Here is a 22,991-nt window from a genome sequence, read left to right as displayed (position 1 = left end):
TTCCATATCATTGCACGCTTGTAACAACTGCATATTTCTAAATTCTAGCAACCTATTTTTTGTGACCTACTGAATCAGAGTCCGGAGAACAGCAGTCCTAAGGACCCTAGTTTTTGAGGACCGAAAAAAGTGCTTAAAACTGTATTTCCACCCAATTCTACTTAGAAGGTTTAGAAAGGTTAATTACACCCAAATACTACTTTATTACTTGCAACAAAACCTTATTGCTAACAGCTTAGTGTTGAGTAATTATTGTGACTAACTAGCATAATATAATAACAAGTATTAAGTAAAATAAACAATACATTATAGTATAGCCTTTTCAGTCAATAGATTAACCACATTTCAAGTACAGAGTGAAGACACAAGGATGACTCGGGGTAGATTAAAGATTGTGTACATTTTATAAAATAACACAGTTTACAGTTGAACACATGAACCTATGACGTCTACATGGACTCCTAAGAGAGATAAAAGCGTGGATAGAAGTGAATGAAATAATGGAAATTCAGCAGAGTTCAGTTCAACTCTCTAATTTTAAATATCATATTTAAAAGATCTTAGTGACCACTAAGGGCAAAGCCTATAGTACTTTACCAATTTATTTACTTATCTTTTGTCATACAATGCAATTCCGACCGCCATTAAATTATCAAATAAAATGAGGAAATTGAAAACCAGACATTTCATTTTCCTCATTTAATTCGGCAGGATTTGCCTTACATAGTGCTATGGTTTCATTAAACGAATATACTTACAACTCGTTTTACAGCATTAGAAGCTAATGTGACTATATAGTGCATTCAAGACTATTTAGCAACTCACGATCATCTCACTGCGACAGCATTAACTTCCCAATAAAAAATGTCACAATTGTTTTTAATGTTAAACGAAAAAAAGATTCACATTTCATACTCACACTCTTACTGTCGTCCATACTTCAGAAAAACACGCAGATGCACTCGGCGCTTCCGTTGTCGCTAAAAACACGGTCCTATGAAAGTGCAGCTGGTTTGCAGGAAGATGCTACTCTGTTTTTTGTTTAAGAATGATTGGTAATTTGGATAGTTAGGGTTACATTAGACTTAAAACAGCAAGGATTTAGTCAAAGCCGAGAAACTACACTATTTTATTTTATTTATGCATAAGCCCCTTTCTTATATCCACACAATGAAAATTAATTATATCACAAGGTTGTCTTCAGTCATTTTAATAAACAGTTAAGCTCTTATTTTTTACAACAATTAGCATGAGAGTTTCCAGAAAACATTCAGCTATAGAAAATGATATCAATGTTTTTACAGCAATGTAAAGCAATACAAAATAAACAAACCATCTAGAACTGATGCGATTGCTAGTGTCTGTCCCAAAAAACATCAAAATAGGGTGAAGCCTCTGTCCTCGATTTAGTCAGCCTCCTCTCAAACTCAAAATATCAACCAAACCAACACATTTTGGACAGAGGCTTTGTCTTATATACAGTGTGTGTGTGTGTGTGTAGATTACACTTATCTCCAGTGGTTTGGGGTACAATAAAAAAAATTAAAAGCATTGTTATGGAATTAGAGGGGCTATAATCAAGTTAATTATATAGTCATACATGTAAGATTAAAATGACATGAAACAGTACGTCATTAAAAAACTCAACAATTAACAGCATCCCCCTAAAATTATATTCTGGAAGTGGCTAACAGACACCATAACATGATCTGATGTCAAATACCCATTTCAAACACTAGCATGTCCATTTGTATCAAAATGTACACCCTCGTTGAACAGTAGAAATCAAGTGCACAATAGAATAGACAACAAACAGATCCATTAAAATCTTTTCAGCATCAGTTTTCTGATGTTTCATTGCCAGTGGCCCCATGTGCTGAAAGCAGACACAGATTAACAATAAGGATTTTCAGAAATAAAGGAAAAAACACAAATCTATATCAAAGAGAGAATTCAATAGAGCTGTGCTTGTAAATACTCAAAATAAAGTTAAAAAGTAAAAACAAAAGAGCAGTCAGTCTGTCCTCTGTGAGTACTTTGGTAAAATAATATAAATATTATTTTATCACCAAGCTACAAATAAAAAAACAAACACATGAACACATCCTAAGGCCACAAAACTTTGTTATATGTTGCGCATATAAATCTGTACATAAAAGTGTGGGTCTTTTAGACGTTTATCACGTAATTTACCATGTAGATACATTAGTAAACAGTATCTAACAAAACATGTCCAAGTCACATTTTACCACAGAATGAAAAGCAAACATTTGCAATACAGAAAATTTGCCAGAGGAATACAATTCAGCAAAGCTTATCCTGATTTCTCACAAGAGTAATGCATTTGACTGTCGAAGGCTATCAAACAAAAAAAATCACATCTAGAATAAAATCTTTGTTTACATAATACTGTATACGTGTACTGTGCATAATAATGTTGTATTTATAAACACATTCACATATATGCATATATTTAATATATTATTAAACATTTTTTTAAGATTTATAGATCATTTCAATTACTGGCAAACATAAATACATTACATGTCAATATTTCCTATATATATATATATATATATATATATATATATATATAATTTATATAAACACATGTTTCTATGTCTATATATGTATATAAACACGTTTGTGTTATGTTTATAAATACTAAATAATAAATATGCACAGTACACATATACAGTATTATGTAAACGCATTTCTATTAAACGCGATTAATCGCTTGACAGCCATTACATTCTTTTAAATTGCATTCTCATTATTGCAATACTGTGTATTTTTTTCCGTATCACATCTGTATTGTAAAATACTTTTTTGCATTACATTAAAGACTTTTCTTTCTTGTATGTATAAGAATTGTTGCATCACATAAATGAGATGATTTTTGTATGACAGTAGTGTGACTTCGGAAGAGATGTACTGTTATGCGAAAACTTGGTCCTAGAACAATGTCTTTATGCAAACTCTTATTTTTATTTGGGGTGACCTATGAACTGAACATTTTGTTAACAGCATTGAACAGTGACTCCTGACACAGATGCATTTCTTGTACCAGCTTATAGCGAAGTCAGAGAACAAACCAGTTGTTTGTTCTTGGTCACTGGTACAAGAAATGCATTGGTCTCTGACGTCACCATTAAACAACGGTTATATAAACATCATAGTAACAACATCAGATCAAAACTTGTACTTGAGAAATAGCCTGTGAATGGTTAAATGAATATATGTATATACACTGTGCATTTCCACATGGACATGGAGTATTCATGATTGTAGTCAGATATTACCTGAGTGCTCAGGACAGTAGGGTACAAAACCGTAGCACTTTACAGCATGCTTCATCATATATGAAGCCGTTTTATCCACGTACTTATGTTTAACTTACATTAAGTATGTAGGAATCGATGTCTGTTAGTTAATAAGCAATGTCAATAAAAGCTGGGTTGTAATATCACGAAATATATTAACTTTTTTGGTTAGATGGCTGGTGATATGATATTTCCCCCTCTAACCCTATTGTTACATTACCAAAAAGTATCAAATAACCCTTACTGATTAAAGGGAAATCTCCACTTTTTTCAAATAAAGAAACAGAAGATTGGACTTCTTTCCTCATTTCTCTATAGCACATCTTCCATCGGACGGCACCACTGTGCCTAACAGAGCTCTAGATGTGTTGCTGTCTTAAGTTTTGTCTGGGTGAAGTATATCAGACAGCGAGACGACCCGTGGCAGGGTGCAGGGGACTCCAGGTGGTCGGAGGGGCCTGGGGAGGCTCCTGGGGGAAGGAGCACTGCTGAGCCTCGACTTTAGCCACACCACGACCCTGACACAAGCGCCGGTGCCTCAGCAGCCTGTCTGTCCGCGAGAAGTTCTTGGAGTGGAAAACAGAGATCAGTGTGATTTTTTTGGGGGGGTTTGAGTACATTATGCACTTATAACATTAGCTCCGCAGTACATGAGTGAACTTTTCTTGAATTACAGTCCTTCACGTGAACTACGCTCTCACGCATCTGGTCAGTTGGTAATACCTAGAATATCTAAATCAAGTGCAGGCTGAAGATCCTTTTCCTACCTAGTGCCTAAACTTTAGAACAGTCTTCCTTGCGCTGTCCGTGAGGCAGACACACACTGTCAGTTTTAAATCTAGACTTAAGACGCAACTTTTTAATCTTGCATACACTACACTATCATAATATAAATATTCCAAAGGTTTAGGCTGCACTTGTAAGATCAACCGGAACTGGGAACACTTCCAATAACTACTGATGTATTTGTTGCATCAAAGAGTGAAGAACAGTTCTCTACTCTCAGCCAGTCTTGTCTCATTGTTCCAAGGTAACCAGAGCGGGCAGGACGCAGTTCAAGGTTACCAGAGTGGGCAGGATGCAGTCCATGCCCAGACCTGACAAAAGCTGTGATGATAGAGTTGGACAATGGTCGCGGTGACTCTACAAAATTTCAGCCGTTGTTGATTAATGAAAAACTTAAATCATTTTTTTTTATTTTGCCTTGTTGTGCAAGCACTGTCGAGCTTGTGCAGAGGCTACAGCTTTTGCTCCAACTCCATTGGAAGAAAAAAAAACTCAGAGGGGAACCAGGCCTAACCAGGGGATTCCAGTTCCCCTTTGAGTTTTTTTTCTTCCAATGGAGTTTTGGGGTCCTTGCCACCATTTGCATACTGTTTTGCAAAAAATTTTCTGGCCAGGGGGGCTGCTAGAATTTTATAGTTTTATGTGTATGACTTAAGTCAATGCAAAGACACGATGACCTACTTGCGGTGTGATTCGCGCGAATGAGGCTGCACGAATGACGCGAATTGAGTTAAAAAATCTGAACTTCGGCGAAAAATTCACGCCGCGTTAACCATTCAAGAGCTTGCTCTAGTAGGGCCGTGAGCGAGCGACAGAAGCCCCTCCCATAGTGCGAATTCACGTCTGTAATGAAGCGAGTTTCACACGCGAATGATGCAAGTAAACTCAAAATGTTCAAGCGTCCAACTACACGTGAATAGCGCGATTTATCGCGTTTGGTTTGAACACTATTACATGGCAATCGGTTACTGAAGCAACAACAAAAACGCACCATATTTGGCTGCTTAACAATTATACGGCCTGTTTTATTCTAAGTGGGGGCACTTAAGACACAAAAACTGTAATGAGACAATCACGATTTATCGCATTCAGAATAAACGTTTGTGTTTACATAATATATCTGGGAACTGTGTAGGGCTGCAACAAACGATTATTTTGATAATAGATTAATCTAATCTGACGACAAAATCCAGAAAATCACATTGTCTGATTTTTAAAGAATTTATTTGCAAATAATGCTGGAAAATAAGTATTTGGTCACCTACAAAAAAGCTTAATTTCTGGCTCTCACAGACCTGTAACTTCTTCTTTAAGAGGCTCCTCTGTCCTCCACTGATTACCTGTAATAATGGCACCCATTTAAACTTGTTATCAGTATAAAAGACACCTGTCCACAACCTCCAAACTCCACTATGGCCAAGACCAAAGAGCTGTCAAAAGACACCAGAAACAAACTTGTAGACCTGCACCAGGCTGGGAAGACTGAATCTGCAATAGGTGAGCAGCTTGGTGTGAAGAAATAAACTGTGGGAGGAATTATTAGAAAATGGAAGACATACAAGACACTGATAATCCCACGATCTGGGGCTCCACGCAAGATCTCACCCCGTGGGGTCAAAATGATAAAAAATCACAGAACCACACGGGGGAATGACCTGCAGAGAGCTGGGACCAAAGTAACAAAGGCTACCATCAGTAAAAAACTACGCCGCTCAAATCCTGCAGTGCAAGACGTGTCCCCCTGCTTAAACCAGGACATGTCCGGGCCCGTCTGAAGTCTGCTAAAGAGCATTTGCATGATCCAGAAGAGGATTGGGAGAATGTCATATGCAATTGTCGTGTTTGGAGGAGAAAGAATGATGAGTTGCATCCAAAGAACACCATACCCACTGTGAAGCATGGGGGTGGAAACATTATGCTTTGGGGGCTGTCCAACACGACTGATCCATGTAAAGGAAAGAATGAATGGGGCCATGTATCGTGAGATTTTGAGTAAAAACCTCCTTCCATCAGCAAGGGCATTGAAGATGAAACGTGGATGGGTCTTTCAGCATGACAATGATCCCAAACACGCTGCCCGGGCAATGAAGGAGTGGCTTCGTAAGAAGCACTTCAAGGTCCTGGAGTGGCCTAGCCAGTCTCCAGATCTCAATCCCATAGAAAATCTTTGGAGGGAGTTGAAAATCTGTGTTGCCCAGTGACAGCCCCAAGACATCACTGCTCTAGAGGAGATCTGCATGGAGGAATGGGCCAAACTACCAGCAACAGTGTGTAAAAACTTTTGACCTCTGTCATTGCCAACAAAAACTTTTGACCTCTGTCATTGCCAACAAAGGGTATATAACAAAGTATTGAGATTAACTTTTGATATTGACCAAATACTTATTTTCCACCATAATTTGCAATAAATTGTTTAAAAATCAGACAATGTGATTTTCTCGATTTCTTTCTCATTCTGTCTCTCATAGTTGATGTTTACCTATGATGAAAATTACAAGCCTCTCTCATCTTTTTAAGTGGGAGAACTTGCAGAATTGGTGGCTGACTAAAAAATGTTTTGCTCCACTGTATATATTTCCTGGACTGCATATACTGTAGATTTTAAAATAATGATGTTCTAATCAAAACTAATGATTCTAAAGACTGATCAATTACATGATTTATTTAAGATAAATATAGGCTACCCCAGCTAGAAAGAAACCCCAATAGAACCCACCAAAGAAATTTGAATGGATTCCATTGAAATGCTATTATAAACCATAATCTTTTTTCATTATAACCGTAACAAAACTCATTTTTGTAGTGTGTTTTGAGCATTATTCCCACCAACAGAATTCATCACGTACCAATAGACATTAGACCATAATAGTTTCCATCCAAACCAATTCAATTGCCGTAATCCATGACATTTACTATGGTATTTTGGGCAGGGTTCTATTGTTTATTGCTTCGGGACAATTCATCCTTTTATGCAGGTACAGATTACATTTTAAATGATACACTTTAGCTTCTAAGAGAACATGTTTTGGGGAGGGGGGTCAAGGAAGAGTTTGCAGTATATTTTCTCCTACCTCACTGCCAAACGCTCGCTCTGTGACTCTGGATGCATTTTAAATTCACGGTAAGGATGCACTCCTGTCACATTACATTACACACGTGCCTTTCAATAAACCGAATGAAGGTGGGTTCATGTGTTTATACTGTATGCTAGGCGAAATAGGTGTAAGATGCAAAAATCTCTCCGTGGCAATCATCACAGCTAGACCGCTCTGCTAGATCAGCTTGCATTGCCAAGCGGCATGTTCTTTCTATTGCGTTGCCTCTTAAGGGGTAGTAGCGCTACAGACACCCCACAACGCAAACCACGTTATTGTTGGCCCTTAAAATACATAATGTGAAATCAAACGACTACTCGACAATTAAAATATTTGTCTACTATTTTTATTGTTGATGTTTTCGAAAACAATATCGAACACAAAATCTCTTTTCTACTATAAAAAAAACGTAGCTTTGTATACAGTGGTAGGCTATATGAGGCCGGTTTTATTGCACTTATGCTTTTGTTATCCTTATGTTGTTCCAATTGCTTCAATTGTTTACCTCATTTGTAATAATAATAAAAGCTTCTGCAAAAAACTAAATGTAAATGTAATCTTTGCAGCCCTAGTACTGTGCATATTTATTTTGTATTTATAAACACACACGCACACATATTTAGGAAATGTGTACTTGTATTTATTTATATTTACCAATTAATCAAATTATTTATGAATATATATATAATTTTCTAAAATATTTTATGTATTTATACACATGTATGTGAATGTGTTTATGAATACAAAATTATTATGCACAGAGCACAGACAAATATTATGTAAATGCAAACTTTTATTCTGGATGCAATTAATAGCGATTTTGCGTTTTAACAGCCTACAAACGAAATGCATTCTGGAGCCTGTGTACAATGAAAGCCATTATTGCAGATTTCTGCTATAACGTAATGTCCCTGAAACGATCTTCATTTGGAGTTTTTTGGCCACAGTACATCGCAATTTATTTGAGTAGAGTTAACAGTAATATAAAAATATACTGTGTTATCAGTCTGACTAGTGAATTTCGATCCAAATAGAACAAACCCATGCTGTGAGATTCATCATGATCATGCAAGGTGCATAAGCAATATGTAACATTCCATATGTTAAAAAGGTCTTACCTGCTGACAGCGTTCACACTGATAAGGTTTCTCTCCACTGTGAACACGCTTGTGTCTCTCAAGGTGATACCTCTGAATAAACCGCATGTCACACATGTCACATGCAAACGGCTTCTCTCCTAGCAGACAAAAAGCAACAGTTTACTCAAATACTCCACAAACTCAATAAGCACTTCACCAGAACTAAACCAATTACCAAAACTAAAACATGTTAAAAAGTACAAGTTAAAGGTATGTGACTTCATGCAAACTCGAGTTTGTAGAAGATGTTAAATTAAAAGAGGAATTAAAACCTAATTTAATCTTAACTGGGACACTGGGGTTTTGGTTTTAAATATTAGAGACCTGGTTTGGGACATCAGGACTTATTCTGCATTTAGCAACAAAACAATTCGATAAACGGTTTAGCAGAAGCTTTCAACCTTCTTTACTGCTTTACAAAAAAATGAAGATAAACATATTACATACAAACACCCACAGAGAAACATGAGACAAGTGCACATTCACAGATATTGTAATACGTATGCTAAATCCTGGTAAGCAGGTGTTAAATATGCAATGCACGCAAAACTCACAATAAAACATTCAAAGTAAATAAACGTGCAAATGCACACCACAAATGCCTTAGATGCAAATTCTGTAGGTTTGACACCAAAGCAAATAAACAAATATTTTCAATAATGAATTGCTGTCCCAATCCAGGTCTCCTTAGGAAGTCTGGGTTAAGATCACATACCAGTATGAGTCAGACTGTGTCTTTCCAAATGGTAACGTTGAAAAAACCTCATGTCACACATCGAACAAGCATATGGCTTCACCCCTAGGTGCAGAGTGTCAATTTTTTAGTGAAGGTTTTCACGAAACAATGAAACCAGAACACACTTTTATGCAGTTTGGAATAAAAAACATGCTAACAAAAAATGTAGTTTAAAATTTTGCAATTTAATTTTCTATGGCTTAACATCATTTGTTTACTTCAAAGAAATTGATTGTCACTAAGCTAGACTTATAGAAACAAGTCTGGCTGCTTTTCCACTGTTGGGTCAAACTGCTTTTGTTGCTGAACTGTTCTATTCTGTGCCGATATATGTATATAATAAAAATTTTCCAATATGGGGCTGATAACTGAGTGCTTTGGAATTAGACAAAAACAATCATTTACTTCGTAATGCAGAGAGTAAAATATGTAAATAGTGACCACGTTAAATTATTTCTGTTGTTAGGACACTTTACTTTGCTAAATGTAACACAGCACACGCAGAAAGTAAAAGAAAGAGCAGGCAAAAGGTACCAAATGTTATTTCATCTACCGACCAAACAGCCTCAGACATTTTTTCTTTTAATGAAACGTCACCCTGTGCGGTATGAAACCAGGCTCAAGTGGAAATATAACGGTAAGCGTTCCTTACCGTTCTTTTAACCGTCGGCCCGACAGTGGAAAAGTGTCTTCTGTCTCTGAACAGTTCACCCATTGCATGCTTTGTAAATGATCTTTTGTGACTAATTTTAAAGAGTTTACAGAAATTATCCAAAATGTGGCAAAATATTGAATCAGGTCATTACAGTTGAACAGTCTAAGCATGCACATAACTTACATTAATAACTAAAACATGGGGGTTTGACATGACACATACCCGTATGCGTGAGGCTGTGTCTCTGCAGATGGTAACGTTGAAAAAAACGCATGTCACACATGGAACAAGCGTACGGCTTCACCCCTAAATGCACAGAGCACCAACAGTTTGTATATATATATATACACACATAGTATCTACAGTATTAATCATTTTTGAGAAAGAATCTTAAAAATTATTGCTGGGTGACATCTGCACTACCCAAAAATAAAATGTTAAATTTCAATCGTTTTCTCATTTTTCTATTTTAAATGATTCTATAAAATGTGTGCAACGCTGGGTTTTAGTTAAGATCAGTCCTGTTGAAGCCCCTCCTCTGTGAAACAATCAGGCCTGATATGGTTTCTTGATTTGGTCATCACAAAGAAGGTATTATCACCAGAGTGGATGTTTGTGTCATTTTTTGTTTGCTATAGGAATCATACAAACTCGAGTTTGTTGTAGTTTAACATTCTTAGAAATGTGGGAGGCTTTTCTGTATGGCTCATGAAAGAGGGGTACACAGAGATTTCACCTACCCGTATGGGTAAGGCTGTGTCTCTGGAGATGGTAGCGTTGAAAAAAACGCATGTCACACATGGTGCAAGCATACGGCTTCACCCCTAAATGTAGAAAGTAACAGTGCATTATGTTTACCATCATATTTAAGAAAGCTGTATGTTTTCAAAGGAAGAACATGAATGGAAGGGGAGAACTGTTATCATTCATTTCAAACTACAGTTTTAGAAGAATATAAACAAAACCTAATAAGTTCTAATAAGAAACTTGACTGGTTGTGGTCTCTCTCTCTCTCTCTCACACCAACATAAACGTTGTTCACAAATGTTTACCTAATCTAGTTATTTATGTTATTGATTAACTTTGCATTTCAGCAAAGCCTTTGTTGTACTAAATAAAACCGGGCGTTTACTATTACGCAGACTGGGAAATACTTCTGTTCATTTATTTTTTCTTTTATTTGCAGGTTAATTAAATTATTTGTAAATGAGTTACAATAGGTTTAAAAAAATGTAGTGTTGGTGATGGTGAAATGTAAACATGTTTAATTCAAAAGCAGCAGCGCTACAAAGTGTTGTAATAATGATTGTTTTACGGTGTGTTATACAAATCTTTTTACATTATGAGTTTACAGTTATATTATTATTATGATTAATACTGTGCCCTTCACTATTATTGGCACCCTTGGTAAATATGAGCAAAGGCGACTGTAAAAATAAATCTAAATTGTTACTCGTTTTGATCTTTTATTTAAAATATCTACAAAATTCATCTTGTAAAAACATCTGAAGTTGCAAGTGTTGATTTACGCACACAGTCTGGGGTTTTGTGTTCAAGTTTGAGATTTGTGATTTCTGCAGGTTTACATTTTAGCGCAAGCGTTTTCAGTGTGCTCAGGCTACTTGTTATCTGATTGGGCTCATGTAGTTTGGTCCAATTTAGCTACAAAAGTGTCTCAGCTGAACAACTGCTTTGCCATCGAAAGTGCTCAAAAAGTATTTTCAAACTACTTAAATCTAAATCTTCCCATTTTCTTTTTCTTAGTGGCAACAGTGCACAGCTTTCAAGATTAATGAATAAAGCTGTGTTTTCGTTCACAAGAGAAGCAGCAGTTTAAGAGGGGAACGAGTAGACAACACATACCCGTATGAGTGATGCTATTTCTCTGCATGTGGTAATATTGGAAAAATATACATATATTTTTATAATGGGGAAAAAAAGGCTGTAAAATGTTTTACTTTAAAGCTGAAGTTTAAAGTTAAATCAATTTGGCTTTACATGCAAGTCATTTGAATCGAAATTATATTAAATCGCCTTAAACATCAAGCTGTTTGTTTATAAACATGTTTGACTATAAATACTATTTTTAACCATCCAACTTATATAACAGGCCTTAGACACTACAAGTTTTTTTATGACAACTGCATTTAAATGTGGGAGTAAACCTCCTAAATCAGTGTTGTCCACTCCTAGTCCTGGAGTATCATAAACATTGCTCATTTTAATGTCAACACTCCTCATACTCTGACACACTCAACTGAGGTTGTGAGCGGTGTCTGAATTCTTCCTATATAGTGCACTATATAGGTCTGCCATTTTGTAGGGTTGTCCAACTTCTGAGTAAACAACTCATTCCCTACATTTGTTCACTACTTTTTACCCACAATGCATTCTGATTTTGAGTGTACATCCGATGTACACTCGCTCTCTCTTAATTCCCATGATACAAGCCGAATCAACCGTCTGATTAGAATCAGCTGGAGGAAGAGTGACCATGAATGCCACGAATGTACGTTTATACACTTGTGTTTGTTGACAGTTATTTTCTACTTTTTGAGAATAAACAGAATAAATGAATATTATATATATATAGCACTACTTTTATTTTAAATATGTTAAGTAATTCTATTAAAGGTAATAAATGTAATAGTAAATAAATGTGGCAAACATTTGTTTTGTTCTCTTTACAATACAATAAACGTGAGAAATAATGTAAAAATTAACTTTACCTTTTACAAAACAATCCATTAAATGCCACAGGTGTAATATAAGCTTTATGACGAATGTCAGAACTGTCAGACGCAGGATATATTACGTCAGCGTCCGAAATTGTTCACAAATTTTGATTCACTTCTTCCCCAAATAGTGAACTATTTAGCATTTGCTATGTAGGAACAGTGAATGAGTGAACAAGTGAGCGTTTACAGAAGTAGAGCTGATAAATTGAAACAGGTGTTGGATTACAGGTGTTTTGTTGGAAACACCCAACTTTGAACGATCCAATCAGTACTCGATGAACGAAATCAAGTCCCGCCCTACATTTCTTCTCATTTCAGAAGTTGTTTCACTCGGATATACATCACTATACGGAAGAAAAAGCAATCGTTCAATTTTCGTTCAATTTAAAGATCGGAGGTTTCCATCCTAATGATGAAAACAGGTTACGGTTACGTGCTAGAAGACAACTAGCTTTATTCTTTTGTGGTGCGTCTTAATCACAACATTTTGGACCGGAGCAGGTGATGCCACAGTCAGCTCTGTTCCTGCTAGTCCGTTGATGTCAGCTTGGTGTTACAAATGTGCATATTCTCGTTGACTTATATCCATATGATATAAGGCTGTGTCTTTGCTGGTGATGATGCTGAAAAAACTCATGAAACAGATGACCAGTGTGTTAAGCTTTGACAATACTTTTAGATCAATACGTCCAACACCCCAATGCATTTTCTTTAACTATGACCAAACTCGAGTTTGTTGCAGCCAGACCTATGTTTGACAATGTTTGTGTTAAAGCATGTTAAAACGGATATTATGAAAATTAAGCATTGTTGCCAACTTTTAAAAAACACAGAGCAACATTTGAAAAAAACTTTTCACAGGTAAACAATTTTCTTATTTCGATTGAATGGGCCAGGGTGGATTTTTCAATTGGGGCACAGAGACATTTTCTCAACAAAAGGTTTTTCAAAATGTAACTGCACGACTTCCTATTCATAAATAGCTTGCTAGGGGAGTTTGTGCATTGAGTTTAATAAGCCGTTGCACAGTCAACAATAAATCCCAAGTACGCTGACTAGTTGGCAACAGTGCTCAGTTGTGCATCTGTGTAGTCAGATACAATAACAGTGCGAGGGGGTAAGAAGAGACGGCTCATACCCGTATGAGTGAGGCTGTGTCTCTGCAGATGATAACGTTGGAAAAAACGCCTGTCACACATGGAGCAAGCATACGGCTTCACCCCTAAATGACCAGAGCAAAATATATGTGAGATTTAAACAAGTATATGCAACACATTTGTATAAAGAGTGCAACACAATATAAAGAGTTGCGTATGACAGATGTTTCTGAAATTGCATTGAAGAGAGAAGCACAATAGATGATTGCACATGAGAAGCGTTTGAAAAGTCACTGACTCACAACCTACATATGGTCATAATAGTTGAGGCTATTGAAGCTCATTCTTAAAGGTCCAGTATGTCATTTTTGGGATGATCTATTAATAGAAATGCAATAAAATATACTTAGCTATGTCTTCAGCGGTGTATAAAGAGCATACACGATAAATCGTTATAATTTTATTTCCTTAGAATGAGCTATTTCTATCTACATACACCGCAGGTCCCCTTGCATAATTTGCCATGTTCTGTCAGCCATCGCAGTGTTTGGAAAGGGAGGGGTGGAGTGAGGGGTTGGTTGCAAATTCGCAACCTTACCACTAGATATTACTGACTGGACCTTTAAAGTTTCTAAAGGCCATGCTACAAGAAGTCCACAAAGTAGAGTAAAAATATTAGAGATGCACCGACATATCTTCCAATATTTTCAATCAATTGATAAAAGCAATTATTCACATTATCAACTTCGACTGTTGGATAAACAATGTCAATGATAAGGACCAAATCATCTTGTCAACCGAAAGAGGACAGCCAGCAAAATTACATTAATTTGTGCTCCGTGTATATACAAGGTTAAAAAACACCACTAGTTTGATGTTCAATATTAATAGTGTTTAAATTAATAAATTGCATTCAGAAAGTTAAGAAATACAACCGTAATCTTTAGAATATTTTTAATGCGAGTTAATATAATCATCAAACTTTCGGTATCGGCAGATATTGCTTTCGTAAAACCCTGAAAACCAGGCAGAATTAGGCCTGTTGCGAAAGCAACTTTTTGTCTGGCGAAATATTTCATCAGAAATGATTGCGATAGTCGATATAATTGGCATTCTATTAATATTTTATGCGACTGATTATGTAATGGTAATATAATAATGCAAGTACACTCTTTTTTTAAAGAATAAAGTTATTTTAATAGAATATTTGGACAATATATTTGAAATGAGTTTAAATGATCAAAATAAAGAAAACAGTAGAGTGACTCGCAGGAGCAAAACATACGCCTATATAAGCACAACCAAAAACTACATACAAGAATAAATCGCCATGTATGACAATCGCGACAGGCCTAGGCTACAGTACTCGCAGATAAACACTAGTCTGTTTGTAGACTAACAGAATTATATAAAAAAGGAAAAACAATTAAATTGTACGTGTAATACATCATCAGTTTGAGTCCTCTTATTTTCCACTGTTATAAACCATGAAGCAAAAATTTGGAATTTGTTTTAGGTGAAGTTTGTTTGTGCTTAAAAACAATGACTTCAGTAACAGAACTTTGCATGTAACATATGGGCTAAATTTCCTGCAAAGTATTGAGGGCATATTAAAAAAATAATAAGTAAATTACGAGATCAAAGCCGGGAGTCAGAACTTTAAACACATTTCAAATAATATTGCACAAAATGTATACATAAATACAAAATTGGCGAAATCGCACACAAAATTATGTTTTCCTTGGTAATTTGGCTCATTTTTTGGTGTTCTCTGATATTTAAATTTTTTTATGCATGCGCAATTTTTTCCCTTGCTTGCTTTTCCAAATACTGCAGTTTGAGTTTCATGTTAATTAGGGCGGGCTTTACTTTTCACCATTGGTCCACTAGTTCAATGAGTCATACACATGCAACTCGAACTGCAGCATTTGGAAGTAGTGTAGAATGTCGAAAAACAAGGAGAAATAGCATTGGCGTAGAAAAAAATTAAAAGGCAGAAAATGTCAGAGAGCACAAAAATACCCACGGAAAACAAAGTGTGCGATAACTTTGTATTTATGTATTAATTTTGTACAATATAATTTGAAATGTTTTTAAAGTTCGAATTCACAGTTCAAATTTTTTTATTCACGCTTATTATTGTTTTACGGTGACCCCAATACTTTTGGCAGGATTTGTATACCATAGTAATAGGGTGTCAATTTTCAATGCATAAACATTAATCTTGAAAATCTACAGAGTTTAAAAAAGATAATAAATGTAATTTTGATACTAGCTAAGAGCTGTTGACATCCAATCGTTATTATAGGAGAACTATGAAACATGACAACTTCACAGAAAAAGCAGAGGGCATGTTTTGGACATCTAGCATACCAACAAAGCAAAGGAAACAAAGCTCATGAATTTTACCAAAAAAGCCACAAGCCCAGTTTTTGATCAGCAATGGCAGAAAGTTGCGGCACTGATAAGCGAGCACAAGAGCACGATTTAAAAACGGCAAACAAACAAATGAAAGCAATGCAGACAGTTGCAATGGGTAAAAAAGGATTCATACCCGTATGAATGAGGCTGTGTCGCTGAAGATGGTATCTTTGGAAAAATCGCATGTCGCACATGGAGCAAGCGTAAGGTTTGATCCCTAAATGCAAAGATTACATCAGTTTTTATGCCTATAGACACGAAATTTGAAAAATTTGGCTCAAAAAGCATACACAACATTAGTAAAAAGAAATATAACAAAGTTTCTCTTTGAGTATGAAATATCATAAATGGACTGATTCATTTTGTACATATGGAGACTGAATTGATTTTTGTCCACAAGTTGAAAAACCTAATATTCTAAACCACACATTGACCGCCACAAATAACCACCCCTGCCATCAGCTCCCCGCATCACACACATACACAAACAGCCCACTTTAGCCACTCTTTTCCATGAAAGGTGAAAAAAAGACTGTTTTGGATACATTTTAGCAGTTCAGTGAAAGTGAGTCCTAGTGGTATTATGCATGGTCTTTAGTCAGTATTTTATAATTGTAATAAATTGGGCATTCAGTTGTATTACAGTATGTGACATTTCAGAGAGTCGAAGCTAAATAGATGTGAAGTGCCAACACTAATCTAAAAACAGACATGACACATGCTAATTAGCACGTGACGTCACCCAGCACCACAAGACTCATAACATCTTGCGGGAAACAGGTTTGAAATACACCAAAATGGAACTTGAAAGTTGAATTGCTCTGATTGTAGCAAGATACGTTATTACAAAAAGCAAATGTTTCACCTATTTAGTTCACATACTTTGTTTATGTTCTGTGTAGACGTTCTATGATCTGTAACTCTGTTTAGCAATTTACATCACTGAAATGGATCACAGTGTTTCAAGATATTTCGCATTGTTTTTTAATGTAACCTTTATCAGCATTCTCAAAATATGGCCAAAATCAAAAACCCAAGGAAGGATTGGTGTGCGAGACTTGTATTTATGATATACTAATATATACAGTGTTCTTATGTAAATCAAACAATGTTTTAAAAAAGTAGGTTTTTTGCAATAATGTCTAATGTAATGACACATACCCGTATGAGTAAGGCTGTGCCTCTCCAAGTGGTAACGTTGGAAAAACCGCATGTCACACATGGAACAAGCATACGGCTTCACCCCTAAATATACAGAGTAGCAAATTCAATGATCGTCTACACCAGGGGTGGACAAACATCCAGCAATTTCATCCAGCGCGCGAGGCAATAACATTGCATTTGAATTAAGATTGTGGTCAAAATTAGTAATCTGAACAATGCAAACAAAATCCATAGATGGCGCGAGTCTGCAGTGTTCACTCAATGCTGCCTTGACATTAATGAGTAAAAAATAAACGCTGAAAAATAAAGAGACGTGGACTCCTTAATGGAGAACGAACATTCAGAATCTGACACAGGTGCTATGTCTGATTTGCCAAAGCAGTACTGCTGTATTTAAACTCTACAAACCTGCTTTTCCCGCTGTTTTCAGGCAAATTATAATAATCTAACAATCCAACTGAGATTAAGAATGAATAGAATTAAACCCAGTTTCTCATGTGGCCCCTTGGGAAAATGAATTGCCCACCCCTGCCATGGTTATCGTAACAAGACTAGTAAAACATGTTCATAAAACACAGGCTAGAAGAAACTGCAAGTCCACAAAGGACTTTATGCTTTTCAATTGGCTATACAATATGGTATAATGATTGCGAAAATCTATTCTTTGTATGTGGAAGTCAAAGTCAAGGCCTCTATTCAAGATCTGATTAACAGAACTTTCCTCAACCCTCCATGTGGAAAGACTTAGATACAGCATGTGTGGAAATATAGATTTAAAGATGCTTATTGGAGGCCACTTTTCAATCACCTGTTAAAAATATCCAATAACCAAATGTCTTTCATTTCTATTTTGTTTAACTTCCGTGTCATTGTTAACATGTTAATGAACACAAGAAAACTAAAATCCCTAAGTTTTCTGACAAAATAACCAACCACAATAACCATGAACAGCCATTATCGACACTTGTAAACCTACTTGCTTACTATGTTTAGTGCAATTTTCCTTAGTACCAGCCTAAGGGTGTTTTTAGGTTATAATACCTAGCTGGATGTTTTATCATTTTTACTTCACATTATTCCTAATATATCTTAATGTCACATTTCATAGTATAAAACTGTATTGACCTCCCTTTGTTTTCCCTGGTGATGTGATTAACTGCAAAACTGAATCTAGCTAATAAAGTAGACGTCTTTTTTAAATTTATTCCTCCTTTAATGTCTGCATAGGTCTGTTCTGTGATCGCATTGCTTACAGTATGTGTCTGAAAATCCTAAAATATTGAGGTCCGTGTCAAATTGACGCATTGTAAAATTTTTGGAGAGGCGCGTGTCAGTTTACGGCGTCGGGTTCCAACTCTGCGTAGGCTAAGGCGTAGGTCCGATGCAGAGGTAAAAATCGGCCTTAACGTGAAAGTGGCACAAAATTAGTTTATAATTGACACAAAACTCGATAATTAGTTTGGTTTAAAATGATGCCTTAAAATGCCATTTGTCCTGAATATACATCTTCAATGTTAAGTAATTTCAGATTTTATCATTTGATTAAGATGCTGCGATAAATTAAAAAATAATTTTTGGCCTTTTTATGAAAGGTTATGTTTTGCTCAGGTCCGACACGGAGAACCCAATAGGAACAAAAATTACGTTTGTAAGCCAATAGTTTTTAAAAAGATTTCTTAAATAATTTACCATAGATATATTCAATGTCATGTGTAAATCACAACACCTTTTTATAATTCTCAAATCACCATTGTAAATTCACCATTCTATCAAATCAGTCCAAAGACAAAGAATGAGACGCACCTGTGTGAGTAAGGCTGTGTCGCTCCAAGTGGTAACGCTGAATAAATCTCATGTCACATACGGCACATGCAAACGGCTTTTCTCCTGTGAGAAAGAGAAGTGTTAAGCCATTAAACAAACAAAAGCTAAATTTACAATCATAAAGTGAGAAATTTCCTTAACCATTAGCAAACCCTTACAAACAGTATCAGTTAATTGAATTATGTATAACAATAAAATATATACAGTGAAGATCATAAAGTGTTAAGATTAAATCTAATGAAAGTCATAATTGAATCAGTCAGTTGCAGTGAATGTTTTTTCTGTGTTGGTCCTTTGTTGTTTGATGAACATTAAAACAGAGATGTTTATAATGCTGCTGTCTATTTAAGAGATCTAATATACTGTATCACAGGCTTTTTGTTTTCAAACTTGTTTACGTTGACTTACGAAATATTGTTTTACTTTTACAAGGATACTTGCTAATATGGACATTTTAACATCATTTTGTGTGGATATGTCTGTTTAAGAATAAAGGAAAAGTAGCCACTACGCTATAGGCAACGCACCGGTTTTCCTTTATACTTGTGCGTCATTGTCCGCGTCGTCAGGCAATGATCACTAGGCATCAGTGTCCACGAGGGCCAAAGAAGAAGAAGCAGCTCGTTTGAGAAGCAAAACTATGATATAGGCCCCATCGCCTTCTAATTAAACAGGGACATTTTATATCAAGTTTTATATCATATCTTTTTGACGTAGTCTGTTTACATCTAACAAAAGATGGTTATGTTTTTGTAAACCCTTTTTAAAAAGTTAAATGTTTATTAATGTTATATGAACTTATGAAACATCGTCTTAAATGAATGCATGAAGACTTTTGACAATACATTATTCAATAATAATAAATAAAACTAAATAAAACCGATGTAAAAATGACAAGCAGTGCTGTATAAAAGTCTTTTCATTCAGTCCGTTATCAAATAACTGAAGTTAATACAAAAAAATTAGAAAAGAATGCAGTCATGTAAATAAATAAATAGACCACTTTAATGTTTCTAACATCTTAATGTTTGATGAAAATAATATGGTATTGCATAATATATAATTAAAAGGCAATAAATGTATCTATACAAAATCCCACAAAATACATAGTGCAGAGCCCTGTTTAAATAATTTTTTTTCTCTAGAAGTCATTTTTTTCTATTATAATTCTACATGCGTTCTAGCATACTATTGTATACACTACAGTATAATGTTGTTCTTATACTATACAACACCATCACAATAATACACTACGGTATATTAATAGTAACTAATACAGATTATGCACTACTGTTTTGTTATGTGTGGGTCATAATTTGTTCAAATTAACCAGTTTTATTTTGGCGGGACGCTGCAAAGATCTTTGAGTTTCAGTGCGAGTATCTTTTCTCAAAGGAAATTAGTGTGAAGTAATCCCTCGTGTGTTTACGTCTTTATATAGTTAGACGCATTTTGTGAGGCCCTTGGGCAGTGGGGCCTCCTAGAATTGTCGCCACCTTTCACCCCACTAGCAACGGGCCTGCCTGTTAGGCAGGTCTTTCTCTGTGGGAGTTCAAAAAATGCCTCAAATACAGCATCTCTGAAGTTCTTATTTCTGGTCTTGCGGGCGTTTTGTGAAAAGGTAGTGAAAAATCTGGGTCCTTTATATCACTTTGTTAAACCCTTTTAAATTTAGCTGTCTATATGGGACAGGCCCTGAGTTTAGATATCACATTTTCTATAAATTGAGAAATACAGCAAAATTTAAGCCAATTGTGTCAACAGCAGATTTGGAGATGATTTAACACGCATTCATCTCATCTTGCCTTGATGAGGCATATTGCAATTTTATGCATTTACATTTACACATTTGGCAGGCGCTTTCAGCCAAAGCGACTTACATTGCATTGTACTATACATTTGTTTCTGACAAAGTGCAGACATTTCTGATAGTTGGTTACAAGATTTGCACATGTGCCAGGACACATTTTAGTCCACTCCTCTGTAAATCTTTAAGGTTTCTTGGCTGTCGCTCAGCAATAGAAAACAGATTTTCTAAAGGACTAGGGTTCAGAGCAGGGGTCAGCAACCTGTGGCTTTCGAGCCGGATGTGGCTCTTCTGCGGCTCCCTGCTGTCTTTATAGGCCCTCTTTATGCCTGATATTAAGATGCGTTTCGATCGGCGCACAAGTGGACGAAAGATGCACATACCAGTTTAAACCTGCTGCTGTAATCCGTCTATTTTGTCCACTTTTGACCACTTCTGTCCTGATTTCTGCAAGAAATATCTGGAAAAGCGTACACATTTATCCAGCCATACATCCTAGCTGGAAAATGTATTAGCTTTTTCATATATTTCATTCAAATAGACTAAATAAGTGCATATGTACATATGAAGAAGACTGAAGATGACAGAAAGAACATATAGAAAGCAGTGGTATTATTTCTGCTTTGACAGATGAGAGCGACACTTAACACTGTGTGCGTGTGTTAGACATGGAATGGTGAGAAAACATTCTGCTTGGTAAGTTTTTTGGCTTATAGGTCTTTAGCCGGCATAGTTTAAATGTTGTCTGGCTAGTACGCTTATAATATTTACGCATGATGTCCGTATGCGGCCTGTTCATCAAACGCTGCAAAAACAAAAGTTCACAGAAATGGCTGAAATCTAACTAAAGCAGCATGTGCAACACTGCGACGTTAGTCTCCTACTGCAACACTCCCACTTCTTGCCAGGTACAAAAACGTATAAGTATTTAGCATCGAAATACAATAAAAATCGCACTATATTGCCACGTAGTGGTGCATCTGGGTAACTACTACCTTACATGCATAACAACCTGTCTTATAGAAATTGGCACACGTTGGCTGTACAATAGTGTATTATAGTAAAGTGGGCATCTTTAGCTTAATCATCACTATTACATGTGTTCCTCCTTTACTAAAATCTAGTATTGAAACAAATATATATTTATTAATCATATATATATATATATATAATTTAAGACCTGACGAATGATCAATAAGCTTTACTTTCCATTTCTTTTTCATTATTGGTTATATTATAAGTTTTTCAACTTGTTATTGACACTATAACACTAAAGTCTGCATATTTTTATACCTATTTTTGTTATCCATTTATGTAATCACTGCGATAATACCGTCTACCGTAAATAAAAGCTTCATCAATTACACCAACATAAACGTTTAACATCGGCACAAGCCTTCTCTGTGCCATTCCATTCGCCAAACTTAAACTGTCAGTTTGAAATGAAGAAAAAACGGAATCTCTGTTGTGTTTGCGTAAAGCCGCTATCACTTTTTTAATAATGATATCTGAGTCATGAAGCTTGTTCAAAAGCTCTGAAAGTCACGTATTCTGATGAAAACCTTCAAACAAAAATATATTTTCAAAATGATTTTTTCAGAAACGTTTTTGGCGACAAAAGAGGCCTGTATACGTATGCGTTCAACTGTATATTAAATCAAAGCCACACTGGTTTTTATGTTAATGGTAACTGTGTCAAGTGATGTTTACTGTGATAGTCATACCGGTATGAATGAGAATGTGTCTCTTCAGGTGATATCCACTCCTGAAAGCTCCATAACAGTGATCACAGATAAAGTTTTTCTGCACCTTGGAAAGTGGACAATTTCCATTTTCATCTACAACTGCCTAAAAGGTAAAAATAATAATAATAATAATTAATCATCTTTCAATACACACAAAGGTTGTTTAGAAGCACATATCTTTACATATATATATATATACATATAAACAATAAATATTAGTGCTGTCAATCGATTAAAAGAAATTAATCACATAACATTCATTTCTTAAATATACTTGAACATTCTAAGAATTTCACATTTAATCAACAGATTCTTTAACAACATAATTTTATGAATGAAAGGCAACATTCTGATGTTAGTACTGCAACTAATGTCTCTGTTATTTAGATTATTATTTCTTTATTTTAACATTATTGCCATTTAACATTTAAGTACAGTATTAACGAGAGCTCTCATGTCTA

General features: G+C 35.5%; 1 protein-coding gene across 10 annotated transcripts in view; it reads right to left on the bottom strand.

Annotated features, from left to right (window-relative positions):
- Positions 1–1,196: 1,196 nt before the first annotated feature.
- The window catches only part of znf740a (zinc finger protein 740a), a 38,116-nt gene continuing 16,321 nt past the window's right edge, over positions 1,197–22,991 (bottom strand). For 2 of the 10 annotated variants that reach the window (XM_079483414.1, XM_079483422.1), the window contains exons 5-14: positions 22,510–22,633; positions 18,958–19,041; positions 17,152–17,235; positions 16,124–16,207; positions 13,611–13,694; positions 10,475–10,558; positions 9,957–10,040; positions 9,059–9,142; positions 8,323–8,441; positions 2,974–3,889 (exon numbers count right to left, since the gene is read on the bottom strand). In XM_079483414.1, the coding sequence (XP_079339540.1) occupies positions 3,725–3,889; positions 8,323–8,441; positions 9,059–9,142; positions 9,957–10,040; positions 10,475–10,558; positions 13,611–13,694; positions 16,124–16,207; positions 17,152–17,235; positions 18,958–19,041; positions 22,510–22,633 (996 nt within the window). In that variant the 3' untranslated portion in view covers positions 2,974–3,724. Of the gene's footprint in view, positions 1,877–2,973; positions 3,890–8,322; positions 8,442–9,058; positions 9,143–9,956; positions 10,041–10,474; positions 10,559–13,610; positions 13,695–16,123; positions 16,208–17,151; positions 17,236–18,957; positions 19,042–22,509; positions 22,634–22,991 lie in introns of those variants that run through there. The other 8 variants (XM_079483419.1, XM_079483420.1, XM_079483417.1 and 5 more) reach the window with 8 other exon arrangements.

This window comes from Barbatula barbatula (genome assembly GCF_947034865.1).
Source record: "Barbatula barbatula genome assembly, chromosome: 20".
In the NCBI taxonomy this organism is placed as follows: Eukaryota; Metazoa; Chordata; class Actinopteri; order Cypriniformes; family Nemacheilidae; genus Barbatula; species Barbatula barbatula.
The sequence above is the reverse complement of the archived record's forward strand: the minus strand, read 5'-3'. Positions and strand labels throughout refer to the sequence as shown.